Below are 14,809 nucleotides of genomic sequence, written 5' to 3'. Positions count from 1 at the left end.
TGCCCCCATAGGGCTACATTCCTGATTGGTGAGATAACTAAAAAAAAAAAAAAAAAAAAGAGGGAGTATAGAAGGAATTAGATTATGCAAAAAAACAATCTCTTGTGCAAAATATGAGTACATTTTAAATTACAGTAAAATGAGTAAGCAATTTGTTCATGGTTAAAACAACAGTTATTGTGGTCAACTTGTGTTTTTCAGGAGATCCTCCAATGTGGCCATTCATTTGAAGTCGAGAGAACACTTTCGAGTGAGAAGTATCAGACCTTAAAGGTCAGTGGATAAAAAAACAAGTAAATATTCATCGATACGGCCTGTCTTTGTTGAGATGTTTTGGAACTACTTTGCAAGTGATTTGAATTTTGCCCTCTCTCATGGTCATCCTTTAAGCCTTTCAATACTTGGACAACTGAACCCTTCTTAAAAAAGCTGTAATATCAGAGCTTCTTAATGAAACCTTTTCCTCATTTCCTGACAGCTGTTCACAAGTGTGTTTGGCGTTGGACCGAAGACGGCAGAGAAATGGTACCGCAGGGGGCTGCGCTCATTTTGTGACATTCTGGCTGAGCCCAGCATTCAGCTCAACCGGATGCAGCAAAGTGGTACGTCAAGATCTCATCATTTGTACTTTTCCATTCTACTGATTATAGATTGGAAAATCCACCTGGAGTTTGGAGCCAAGGGTATGTGTGATAGAGAAAAGTGTTGGCTTCACATGGCAGAGGATCGTTTATATTGCAGACAGTTTGGATAGAAAATGTTAAGGTTTTTTTTTTGTTTTTTTTTTCAAAAAGTTGCTCAATTCCATGCAGGTTATTTATATGTATGTCTATTTAAACATACATATTTGTGTTTTCTCCTCATGATAGATAATTTATCCTGTATATGTCTGAAATTCTCAATACAATATAATTTAAGATCATACTACAATGACATACTGACTGTACAGATACTACTTCTGTGGGTAATAGGTAATCAATACAATGAAACATTAAGAAACAACATTTGAGAACTTTTTCCCAACAGCATAATCTGCTCAATCGGTTTTAAAGGTCCAATTTAGAAACACTATTCAGATTAAAAGATATGGTTCAACAATCATAAAATGCAAGTACTGTATTTGTCTACTTAGCAAGAATGGTTATCCCACTTTAATAGACTAACGTGGGATAAAAAAAAAATATAACATTTGTGGGCCAGGCAGCAGTATAATTTAATTTAAAAGTTTAATTTTTTTTTGGGTGTTGAATTTTAAGCAGTGAGGTGACAGTAATAAAGCCACCTCAGTCCAACAAACTGTAGATGACCTGCGGTTAGACTCTCTCAAACCTTTACAACATAGAGATGACTGTACAATATTGATACCACGTGATGTGCTGGAACACATTTTCCACCTTGCTTAACCTATTAAAGCAACATACAATAGTTTTTAGACTGCTAGCAAATGTTTTTAATGTAGCCAAATATCAGTTCCAATTCCTTCTTTTTCACTTATAATCATAATCTGGCCAAGAAATTACAAATCTATTCTGCAGAAGGCTGTGAGTTACACCCCTGTGAGCCTCTGTGCCTGGAGTGGGCATTTGCAAATGACTGATAGATTATTCAGTCGCACCTCCTGCCACTAAACTCAGATTTTTTTCTCCATGTCCCATTGTCCCCAAAATAGCCATTCAATTAAATTACAGGTGTTAAGTTTTCAATTGATGCATTTAATCATTTTCTACTGTCAGGGCATGCAGTTTTAAGAGAACATTTCAAATATATATATATATTATATATATATATATATAATATATATATATATATATATATATTTTTTTTACAACTGATTTTGTGCAGTTTTGTTGGCAGCTGGAGCCTCTCTCAGCTAGACTTCAACATTGATTAGTCACCAGTCACTCATAGGGCATACTGTATCAATACTCAATCCGTGATTCACACTCACATTTACACCGTCATTGAGAGCCAGCTAAACCCACTCTGTTTGCACAGTCGGGCAGGTAAACAACAAGTACACCATTATTGATTCAAAGCTCAGTTACTATTTGAAAACATAGCTGGAATGTCATATGTTTACTAACTTGTAAGAACTTTGCAAAAATACAGTATAGAAGAAGTATAAACCTGAATGAGAACCATTGTTAGTATATAACATCTTTTAACAATCATTTTATATACTGGACATTAAAAAAAGTAAACATTGTGGTAAGATGTGATTTATACATTATTTTCAGCAAATTAACAATGCACTCTGTTGTCACAAACATCTGAACTTTTGAGAAGAGGTAGATTAATAGATTCAGATTCAGAAAAAATTATATAGCCCTGCGTGGCATTTACTATAGGTCTATAGTTTCAGAGCTAATTTAGAATTTTCATCATAGTAGGTTGTAAATCAAACTTTTGTATTATGCACACTGCAACCTTTCTCTGGCTCTTTTGCTGCTCACAATGCAGCTGGATGCGCGAAATGTCGTGCTGCAGGAAGTAGTAAATCAAAAGATCAGATTGAAAAGATCTCACTTTCCAAATGACTGTACTGACAGACAAATCCATCAATACCAAAACTGCAATGAGTGCTCTGTGCAGACAAATAATAGTATTTTTTACATAAAAAGATTTCAGAGCGCTATCATTACACTCTGTTATCACTTTAAAGGGGTACAACAATGACTCATACGACCAGGCCTATTTCTGATATTGTTAGAAATGGGTGGTTTATGTTCTTCCATTATAAATATCGTTAATGTGTTTTCATGCATCAGTGTGACAAAGACAAAGAAGTAATTGATATGGATGAAACCAAAATGACATCGATTTATCGTCTACTGACGTGTGCCAGTAGTTGCCTTTGAGGGAAACATATCATATTGTATCTCGCCCTGACTCTCCACTTCCCCAAAGCAACTGGCTGTGATTGATGGCTGGCTCCCAGACGAATAACCACATTTCCCCCACCCCCGCAGGTTTTCTGCATTATGGAGACATCTCAAGGGTTGTCACTAAAGCAGAGGCTCAAGCCCTGGGGAACATTATTGACGAAGCTGTCCATTTGATCACATCGGATGCTGTCATAGCACTGACAGGTGGCTTCCGCAGGTAGAAGACTTGTCTCACCCTCTTTCTTTGTTGATGGGTGGTTGAAACAGACCAACCATTCCTCTTTTGTGCTATTCTTCTACTGACATTGGTTATACTCACGGACATGTAAAATATCCCTCAAGATATGTTTCATTTTGAAGGAGCTAGTTCATGTTGTTAAGAGCTCTGACATATAGTGTGTGTCAGATTGGCTGTATGTGAGTCGCTATAGCACAGTACAATGAAATATTGAAAGCTGAACAATATCCACTCCAGGATGCCAGTGAAACCAAGATTTATTCGGAATTAAATAAACTGAATTGACATCATTAATGAAACTAGTATGACACAAGGAGCAAAATATAATAATCATATACTGTGTTTACTGTAATATGATATTTAAAAAAATGGCCAATCCTATATTGGTGGTGATATTATAGAATACAATAGTTCCTGTCATATGATATTTTAGGGAGCACGGTGTGTGACTGGTTAGCACATCTGCCTCACAATTCTGATGACCGGGATTCAAATCCCTGTCCCGCCTGTGTGGAGTTTGCATATTCTCCCCGTGTCTGCGTTGGTTTTCTCTGGGTACTCCTCTTTCCTACCACATCCCAAAAACTTGCATGATAGCTTTGTTGTAGACTCTAAATTGCCTGAAGGTGTGATTGTGAGTGGGAATGTTTGTTTCTATGTGTGCTGTGACTGGCTAGCGACTAGTTCATGGTGTATGCTGCCTCTTGCCTGAAGACAAATGGGGTAGGCTCCAGCTCACCTGCGACCGTACTTAAAAAGAGAAGGGGACCGTGATGTCGTCATTGCCAGGGTGGGAACGTGAGGCAGTCGCTGAGCCACCGCCACCGCCAGGACAGGAACGTGAAACGGCTGCATACCTGTCGCTGCCGCCGGGACAGGAGCGGGAAGCGGCCACGGAGTCATCGCCACCTGGACCGGAATTTGGGGCGGCCGAGGAGTCGTCGCCGCCGCCTGAACAGGAGCGTGGGGCAGCTGCGGAGTTGTCGCTGGTCCCGAAACAGGAGCGGGAGATGGCCGCGGAGTCGTCGCTGGTGCCTGAACAGGAGCGCGGGATTTGGTGGGTGGTGCCTGAAGAACCGCCAGACGCAGAACGCTGTGTTGTTGTTCTTTCGGTTTCTGACTTGGCACACCTGAACTGGGCCCTTGCCCATGAATAAGAGTCGGCGCCTTTAGTCGGAAACCGACTGGCTTCTCCTCTGGCTCAGAGTCCGAGTTCCCGGTGGGAGACCGCCAGAAACTGGGGAGCATGAATACATTGTTTTTGGAAACAGAATGGAGCGACGGGAATGATAAAGTCCTCTCCCTTTTTACTAAAGGAAAGTAGTTTGTCTCGTCTTTATCAGAATCCTCTCCATCCTCTGCACTTGAGCTCTCTGCAGATCGGTTCTGAGTTTTGTCTTGATGGAAAACAAACCCTGGAGGCGCTATGGCAGGCTTGTCTTTGTTCGCCAAGTCCGCCATTTTACTTTGACGCTCAATCGGAAGTCTCTTGCCACCGCAACGTAGTGCAGTGGTTCTGTTGCCACCTGGGGCGTGAGCTAGGTTTGGAAACGGGTCGGGAGCTACCGTGGCATGAGAGTGATTTGTCAGGAAGTCCGTCGTCACTGCAACATGGGTGTAGCGCAGCAGGGGGGTCTGTTGCTATCGTGACGTGGACGAGGCATGGCAGTGGGTCAATCTCCACTGTGACATAGGCTTGGCTCAGTTGCGGGTCCGTTGCTACTGTGGCGTGAGCGGGGTTCACCAGGAGATCTGTTGCTACCGGGACATGAGCTTGGGTCGGGAGCAAATCTGTGGGTACTTGGACGAAGACTTGGCTCAGCGGCAGGTCAGTCGCCACCGCGATGGGGACCTGGCTCGGTAGCGGGTCATTTGCCACTGCAAAATGGATCTGGCTCAGTAGCGGGTCGGTTGCCACCGCGACATTAATCTGGCTCGGTAGTGGGTCAGTTGCTATGCTGCTCTATTAACGCCCACATTTCGGAATAGAAGACCTTGTGATCCTCGAGTTGCTGCACCTCGGGAGTGTCAGTCCCGTCCTTCTGGGCTGGAAGTCTCGCCATCAGCTCAGGGTCCACTGGCTTGGTTGTTCTTGGGAGGCGTGGATGGATGATGGCTGTGTCTTGGTTGCCACGAAGCGGGATGGACACGGGGGCACCTTGCTTGGGCGTCTCCTCTGGCCGCCGCGCGGTGGACCCAGATATATGGCCAAGGGGATCCCCAAAAAGTATGGGAGGATGAGGACTCAGACCTACAGGGCGAACGCACTCGGGAGCTGGAGGCATGGGCCGACGACACAAACAGACTGAGACAGATCAGAAATCCGCAGTCAATGTCCAAAAAAATCACAGTCATGTAAATTTAGGTCTTCCTCAAAGTCCGAAAATTCCGAGTCCAAAAGGATATGCGGTAGTGAACGGGTTGTGGTTGGCACCTAGTCGTGATGCACGGGTGGTGCGGGTGACCAGGTGTTTTGTCCTTGGACAGACAGCGTCCCCGGCGACGCGCCCGGCGATGCCTTGCCTTTCCCGTTGGGTCTTGTTCATTCTGTCACAAACCAACGGTACGGGGACGGACCCAAATGCAGGACTTTGAGACAGAGGCATAATGTTCAATGTCTTTATTCCGGAAACTGGATCAGACACGGTGTAGCAGTCCGACAAGGCAGAGTCACAAAAACGCTAGGCTAGGCGGGATCCAAAAGACATACAGCAAGATCCGATGACAAACTAACAAACCTATCCCAGCTGTCAACGGGCAGGAGGCAGGGTACACCCTAAACTGGTTGCCAGCCAATCGTAGGGAACATAGAGACAAACAGCCGCACTCACAATCACACCGAGGGGCAATTTAGAGGGTCCAATTAATGTTGCATGTTTTTGGAATGTGGGATGAAACCAGAGTGACCGGAGAAAACCCACACAAGCACGGGGAGAACATGCAAATTCCACACAGGCGGGTCTGGGATTGAACCCGGGACCTCAGAACTGTGAGGGCAGCGCTTTACCAGCTGAGCCACCGTGCCGCCTTCCTAACCTTATATGTGGTCATAAACTGTGGGTCATGGCTGAAAAAACAAGATCCCAGATGGAAGTGGCTGAAATTAGTTTCCTCCGCAGCTTATCCATGCTCTCCGAGCTCGTTAGGATCTCTAAATAGAACTCCTTCTCCTCTGTATTCAGGGGAGCCACAATGAGGTGGGTCAGGCATCTGCTTCCTCCAGGACGGCTCCATTGTGAGGTGTTCCGGCCATATTCCATCGGGAGGAGGCCCCTGTGACAACCCAGGTCACGCTGGAGAGACTATGTCTCCAAGATGGCCTGGGAATACCTTGGGATTGCCGGAAATCCTGGATGAAGTGACGCAAGTCTGGGCTTCCCTGATAAACCTACTGCCCTCATGACCGGACCTCAGAAAAGTGGAAGAGAGTGGATGCATGGATTGATGGATGGCTGGATGCATGGATGGATGCATGGATGGATGGAAGGATGGACTAATTAGTTTTCTTTAAAATGAGTATTTCTAATGTAAAAATAAGAACAGTTCGAATTGACATAGATTTCAGAGGAATGACACCAGATGGCCTAGGTAGCTGATGTACGACTAGTCTCGTCATGTCTAATCAGTCTGTCATCATTTTGACATTTCAAAATGTTCACAAATAGAAATGAAGCTCCAAACAATTGACCTTTTCTGTGCACGAGTAGAGTTTTATTGTGTTCCATAAAAATGGGGTCAAAGGTCATATTGGTATGTGACAGTTCACCTGTTCTTGGTCACCCTAAACTTCTACGAAGTGCTCATTCAGATCGAGTGCACCTATTTACACCTTTCCTCTTTTGTGTCGCTTGCCTTGTTTTATCGAGGGTTTTTTGCCAGAGTAAATTTGGCCCACTCTGGTCTGTGTGTTGTAAAAATTCAATTATGTCAATTTCTGTGTGCCTGTGTTCATGCATGTGTGCATTGTGTGTGTGTGCGCATGTGTGTGTGCGTGTGTGTGTGCGTGTGTGTGTGTGTGCAGTAAATAATTCAGAATCAGCAGTATAGGAGCAGTAAGGAAAGGCACTGAAGTCAACAGAGGTGACTGAGCTCTTGGTGTCTGATTGTGCTTTGTCAACCGGCACACAGTGGCAGAAATAAGTATTTATCACGTCACCGTTTTTCGCACTAAATGTACTTCCAAATCATCAGATTTTGAGAGCAACCCAAGTAATCCATACAAACAAGCTCAGAAATTGTGTGTAACAATTTTAAATGACACAGGGAAAAAGTATTGAGCACATGAAGAAGGGGAGGTGCAAAAAGGCACAGAAAGCCAAGACAACGCCTAAAATCTATCAATAATTAACCACCAATCAGCACCTTTTCACTGCAAATTAATATTAGCTGGCTCAGTCCTAATGGATGACCTACAAAAAAGTCTTCTTGCCAAGGTGTGAGTCAAGACACATTTCATGATGGGTAAAAGAAAAGAGCTGTCTCAAGACCATCACAAACTGTTCTAAAACATAATGATGGCTCTGGTTACAGGCGGATAGCTAAGCTTCTGAATGTTCCAGTGAGCCCGGTAGAGGCCATAATACATAAGTTGAAAGCCAATCATAGCACCATAAATTTACTTAAATCAAGTGCTCCTTGCAAAATTTCTGACAGGGGATTACTCAGACTAATCAGACAAGTTACCCAAGAGCCAAGGAGCACCTGTGGAGAGCTTCAAAATGACCTGGAATTTGTAGGTACTGTTGTCAAAAACAAAACTGTTGGTAATGTTACAATGGCCTGTATGCACGCTCACCATGCAAGTCCCCATTGCTGGAAAAAAAATCATGTCAAAGCTTATTTAAAGTTTACAGAACAACATTTAGACAGGCTAGTTAAATATTGTGACAATATAGTATGCTCAGATGAGAGAAAAATATAACTGGATGCCAAACTGCACACCATGTTTGGAGTAAAATTGGCAGAGCATATCACCCTACATACCAACTGTGAAGTTTGGAGATCAGAACATGATGGTGTAGGGTTGCCTTTCAGCAAATGTTACTGATAAACTTCATATAATTGAAGAATGAATAGGTAAACCCGCTGAGACATTTTTGACAAAAATCTACTGCCATCTACGAGGATATTGAAAATTAAGTTAGGCTGAACATTTCAGCAGGCTGAAGATCCAAAACATACTCCTTTCAATGTCAAAATCCATAAAAGAAGCCCATGGGACCTTAAGATTTTTTAACTGTTTGTCTAGAGGAATGGGCCAAAATCACACCAGAACAATGTGTGCGACTGGTTTCTTCATACAGAAGGCATTTAAAATCTGTCATTGCAAACGAAGGCTTCTATACAAAGTCCATCTATACATTCTCACAATGGCTTATCCTGGTTAAAGGTTGCGGGGTGCTGGAGTTATACCAGCAGGCTTTGAGTGAAAGACTGACTACAACCTGAACTGGTCGCCATTCAGTTGGAGGGCGCATATAGACATGGACAATCATTCGCATTCATATTCAGACTGTCACTGAGTGGTAACTGAACCCATGCTGCCTGCACAAAAGTCAGACGAGCGTACTGTTACACCATGAATGACCCTTTTCTTCAAAGTATTAAATAAATACCAGTTGTCATGTTCTACACTTTTTACCCATGTCATTTCACATTATTACACACAACTTAATTTCTGAGCTCATTTGTTCTGCTTTTTGTGTATGCACATCTGTTGAAATTTTCTTGTCAATAGCCCCTTTGGAAAAACATTTTATGAGAAATATTCTGATGCGGCGGAACAGCGGAGCAGCTGAAGAGCATTGGGCTCACAGTTCGGAGGTGGGGGGGGTTCTAATCCTGGCCCCACCTGTGTAGTGCCTATGTGGCGTTTGCGACAGCGGTGCCCCCTTGTGGACTCATTTGTTTCCATTAGTTTTACCTCCGGGAAGGTAGCTCGTTGTTCCTTCGTGTTAGCCAAAATGCCGGCTCATTGCATTGCTGGACATTGCTTGAACACTCGGGAGAATGGAATTACCCTTCATAAGTTTGAAAGAAACCCTGTTTGTTGTGAAAAATGGATTGCACGGGTGCAAAAGATCCGCGTATGAAATGTGTTGATGTGCGCATACAGATACTAAAAAAAATAATAGTTTGGGGCGGACCACGTAATCAATCTCTCTCATAACGTAACAAAAAATCAGCGTACAAAATGTGTTGATGTGCGCGTCGCCCAGCCAATAATGTCTCGATAGTGTTCATCGCGTACTGCGGCGACTTTGAACATACCCCTAAAAGCAACATAGCTCGGCTCCATCTCCTCCTTATATGCCACCACGGGCACTGAAACTCAGCCACAACGGCTGAGGCGTCGCGTTCGGCGGTCACAGCTTCTGCAAAGGCTGCGCATCGGGCTTTGCGACGGGGGCGGCTCTGAAAAACCCAGCCGAGAATGCGTTACTCAGTCGCGTGCGCGCATAAAGCGCCCCGGCTCGAGTGCGAGCACCCCCCTAAAGCAGCACCGCTCGGCTCTATCATAAGCCACACCCGCCGGCTGCGATGAGCCGCGATGGCTCATCTCCGCCGTGGGAGTGGATCGGATGGGATGCGGTTTGGCCGTGATCGGATATCATCTGAATATGGCTCAAAACAATAGTGTAATATTGCCCAGAGGGCTCGAAACAATAGTGTAATATTGCCCCGGTAACTTCACTTGGTTGTGTTGTGTTGTCTTTTTTGAAAAGAGTGTCAGAAGAGGCGTCGGAAAAATGCGAATATCTCTGTTGTTCGGCTTCCATAGTAGCAGTTACTGCGCGTTTTCAACGGCGGAAGTGACGATGACGTCAAGGACAGGGGACACGACTAATATGGTGACCACTTGGATGACACGCTCTCCGCTCACTTTTTTTTTCGTATAGAGATTGAAGTGAATACTGTCATATGTATTTTTCATTACAAAATCTATTTTAGAATGCTTATAGGAATGTCAGTCCCACTTTAAATACTTATTTAAAAAAAACTGAAAACTGACAGGGTCTGAAACTGAATGTAACAGCCTGTAACCCTTGACTTCAAAACAACAACAACAAAAATGTCACAATTCCAAAGAACTGTAGGTTATATCAAGTGAGAAAAGCCAGTCAGTGGAGGATTATTGTTAATTTAAAGCAGTCTCTCCCAAAGAGTATGCTGGTCATTTTCCAGGGCTTCAAAAAATGTTTCTCACCAACAATAAGGGTTATGTGGTAATACTGGGCACATGAAGGCCTTGAAGAAAATGAGCACAACACACAAGTGCACAAACATAGTGAGGACATTGCCAAGGTTTAGAAAATATTCTCGAAATAGGTGCTTGAAAGTCTCACATGGATCTGGCAGCCCTGGCTGTGCGGGTCCCCGCACACCTGCACTGATTTGGAGGCGTACACCTGCGCCTCATCTGCAGCAATTAACCCTAGTTTATATAGGACCCAGCGGACGGTCTGTCTTTGCCAGATCGTCGCCACCCATGCTTCGTTCCCGCACTTCCACATTCCTTACGCAGAATCCCCGTGTACCAACCTCTGCCAGTTTCCTGACCAACACCTTAATTCTATCGCTCCTATTTCTACTGGTTGCTCTGACTGACTCCCCGGCTTCCGACATTGGAACGAATAAAAACTTTCCTCCAACTTCCTTCCTGTCCACCGAGTCCTGCATTTGGGTCCAGCCTCGTGTTCTGGTTATGACAGAACAATCTGGCCAAGACATGGACCCAGCCGACTCAGAAGCCATCCGCCGGTCGTTACAGATCCAAGGCAGACGCCTGGCCAAGCAGGAGGCTGCTCTTTAGGTAACAAACCAGAGACTTCACGAGATCTGTGTTAGGCTGGAGCCATGGCTAGCTTCCCAGGCTAGCGCCACTACCACCACACCGACGGCGGCTGCCCCGGCTTCTACCCCATCGCACTTCACTCCGACTACCCCTCCAGCCGCGGATTTTCAGCATACCGGAGCCACCCCTCTCTCCCACCCGGACGGTTTACTGGTGACTCAGGGAACGTCAGACACTTCCTCGCTCAGTGTGATCTCCACTTCGAGGTACAGGCCTCCGCCTTTCCGACGGACCGTGCATGGATTGCGCTCGGCGCCTTTTTCCAAGGGCGTCATCCGCAGATCCGCAGCCTCCTCATCGCCATGGACCTGCCTACCTCCCTGGATTCACTCATCGCCCTGGCTCTCAAGATCGACCAGAGGCTAGCGATCCAGGGACAAATGGACGCGCTTGTCGGAGAAGAGCTGGGAGCGTCCGTCCCGCCGGCTTCCCTGCTATCGACGCCAACACCCGCGACAGAGCCCATGCAGGTGGAAGGACTCGATGGGCCGGGACAGGAGTGTCTGCGACAGCGGCGGGGGGACAATGCTTCTACTGTGGTCACCTGGGCCACTTATTAGCCCACTGTCCGGTCAAGCCCAAGCGTCGCGCTCTCAAGATCACGACTCCGGTGAGTGTGAAATACACCGCGGCGGAATCGAGTCGAGCGCTGTTTCGAGTCACCTTAAGCACTTACTTATTCCGCCACAGCGTTTATTGACTCAGGCTCAGACACTAATCTGATTAACCCTTGTGTAGTTGAGGCTTTGGGTGCTGCGACTTTTCAAACACAGCGGTTCTGCAACGCATATGTGGCCAATGGCAAATTCCTCTACCGAGTGACTCACCGTATGCAAACCCTGGGGATGACATTTCCGGACGCTCACACTGAGAGAATACGTTTTCATATATTCAATTTGCGGAGCAGTGACGTCATCTTGGGCAGCCTGTGGCTTAAAGAACATAACCCGGACATTGACTGGACCACCGGTCAAGTCAGGGCATGGGGCGAGGAATGCAGCAAGGTGTGTTTGGGGACTCGAGAGAAAAGGAATATACAGATCGCGCCCCTTGACGTACAGGAGTCGAGAGCCATACCGGAGTTACCCGCAGTACCGTCCTTTTATCAGGAGCTCAAGGAGGTCTTCTCAGAGGCAAAAGCCAAATCCCTGCCGCCACACTGTCCGTACGATTGCACCATTGAGTTACTGCCTGGCACTTCATCAACAGGCCCGGAACACCAAGCCATGAAGGAGTGCGTGGAGGAGTCGCTAGCGGCAGGACTCATCCGACTATCTTCCTCACCGGCTGGAGCAGGATTCTTCTTTGTAAAGAAGAAGGACACCTCATTATGGGCCTGCATTGATTATAGAGGACTCAATGACATCAACATTAAGAACAGGTACCCTCTTCCCCTAATCGCTACCGCGCACGGGTCTTCACGAAATTGGACTTACGGAATGCATACCATCTGGTACGCATCCGAGAAGTGGATGAGTGGAAGACGGCATTCAATACACCTACAGGCCATTATGAGTACCTGGTGATGCCGTTCGGGCTGACAAACGCACCAGCAGTGTTCCAGAATTTCATCAACGATGTGCTATGGGAGAGACTGAATAATAACGTGTTCATTGACCTTGACGACATACTGATACAAGGCATCCCACATCGGACACGTCAGGGAGGTGCTACAGCAATTGCTACGACATGAGCTGTATGTCAAGATGGAGAAGTTCCTGGGGTTCATCTTGGCCAAGGGACAGATTTGGATGGATCCCAGTAAGATCGACGCGGTCCTCCAATGGCCCACTTCCACCAGTCATAGGGACGTGCAGAGGTTCATCAGATTCGCCAACTTTTCCCGCAAGTTCATCCGGAACGTCAGCTCCATTGCTTTCCCCCTGCACACGCTCACTTCACCCCGCACCTTATTCAAGTGGGATGGGACCTGTCAGGAGGCCTTCGATAGACTCAAGTCGAGCTTTACCACTGCGCCAATACTCATTATGCCAGACCCAGAGAGGCAGTTTGTGGTTGAAGTGGACGCATCAGACTCAGGAATGGGAGCAGTACTCTCCCAGTGGTGCGCTAAAGATGGAAGAATCCACCCATGCGCCTTTTTGTAAAAAAAAAAACTAACTCCGGCCGAGAGAAATTACGATGTGGGCGACCGCAAACTACTGGTGGTCAAGACAGCACTGGAGTAGTGGAGACACTGGCTGGAGGGATCACAAGTGCCGTTTCTGGTTCTTACGGACCACAAGAACCTGGAGTATTTGAGGATCGCCAAGAGACTGAACGCTGGCCAAGCCAGATGGGCACTCTTTTTCACTTGATTTCGGTTCAGTCTGTCCTTCCGTCCAGGTTCAAAGAATGGCAAGCGAGACGCACTATCTCGAATCCATGTAGGGGAGCGAACGGAGCCCGTGAGTGTCCCGATTCTTCGTGTCTGGGTTCACCTGGGAGATCGAGACACACGTGAAGGAGGCCTTGAGGGACACTCCGGGTCCAGCCGAATATCCTCCCGGTCGCCTGTTCATTGTCCCTTTGCTACAAGGGAACATCATTGATTGGGCTCACACCAACAAGACCGTCTGCCACAATGGTTCTGGTGGCCAAACTTGGGGAAGGACGTAAGGGAGTACGTCAACGCGTGTCCGCTATGTATGGCCTATCAAACCTTTCGTCTGCTACCTATGGGGGAGTTACGGCTATTACCAATTCCCTGAGTATAACCAATTTTACACCCTCATTGGGGCGAAAGTAAGCCCTACCTCAGGACATCACCAGGACTCCCAACGGCCAGACAGAGAGGATAAACCAGGACCTGGAGACCGGTCTACGCTGCTTGGCATCACATGACCACAGCACGTGGAGCCAGCACCTTGGATGGGTGGAGTATGCCCACAACTCCCTGCCTTCCACCTCCACAGGGATGGCTCCATTCCACATAGTTCACGGCTCCTACAAGTCTGCGGCGGATCTCAAGGGGAGAGGGGCACCGGCCTTCAAGGTGGGACAATGCATTGTTTTCCTTCAAGATCAGCCTTACCACTGTTCTGTCATCAGTGAACTGAATGATGTTGTCATTATTTATACTGGGCTGCAGTCGAATGTGGACAGACAGTATAGGTTGAAGATCTTGCAGAAGACACTGGACTGCTGCTGGGTACGTTATGAGCACCTTGCTTGGTACTCCATCCGGGCCAGCAGCCTTCCTTGGCTTCACAGCCAGGAGGACACGCCTCACATCGTGTTTCTGTACAGTGAGTGCAGAGTTATTGGAGCCCGGTGTGGGTGGGAGGAGGACTAGAGAAGCTGGGTGTCCCTGGGATGAATCAAATCAAGCAACGAAGCTATTTAGCTCCTCTGTCAGTGACTTGCTGTGTTACCTGGTGTCACGTCACACCCTCTGACGTTTGTGAGGCTCCCTCCTTCTCCTTTAGTCCATCTTGGCATTTTTATGCCTTTTTTCAGATCAGTTCAAGCCCCGCTGTAATGAGCTCTGCCACGTGACCTGAAGGCAGTGTCACAAGCCCTGGGGAGTGAGCAGACTTTGCTGGTCATCCAGGGTTTCTGATTTGGAAAACCCTTGATGCTTTTCTTCACACATAGTTTCCATACATAACATGATATGGTGGCAACATGTACACCAGGTTGGACTTTAAAAAAGGAGAAAAAATTACGTATGTGTTTGGGGCAGCATCTGAGTCTGTAAGGACTTCTTGGGCTCTGAAGTTAGAAGACATTGGTTTGAGTCCCTCTACAGACAACAACAACAAAAGAATCCCAACCAGTTGTTGGAATCATTCAAGTGTGCTTGCTGGCTACTGTCGACGACCTTGAACA

The 14,809-nt window shown here is 46.4% G+C and overlaps 1 protein-coding gene across 1 annotated transcript in view; it reads left to right on the top strand.

Annotated features, from left to right (window-relative positions):
• dntt (deoxynucleotidyltransferase, terminal) overlaps positions 1-14,809 on the top strand; it is an 81,060-nt gene that overhangs the window by 21,524 nt on the left and 44,727 nt on the right. Inside the window, exons 5-7 of the mRNA XM_061837773.1 lie at positions 202-273; positions 479-602; positions 2,970-3,102. Coding sequence (XP_061693757.1) covers positions 202-273; positions 479-602; positions 2,970-3,102 — 329 coding nt within the window. The remainder of the gene's footprint in view (positions 1-201; positions 274-478; positions 603-2,969; positions 3,103-14,809) is intronic.

This window comes from Syngnathoides biaculeatus, chromosome 12, assembly GCF_019802595.1.
Source record: "Syngnathoides biaculeatus isolate LvHL_M chromosome 12, ASM1980259v1, whole genome shotgun sequence".
NCBI lineage: Eukaryota > Metazoa > Chordata > Actinopteri > Syngnathiformes > Syngnathidae > Syngnathoides > Syngnathoides biaculeatus.
This window is presented reverse-complemented; position numbering and strand designations above follow the sequence as displayed.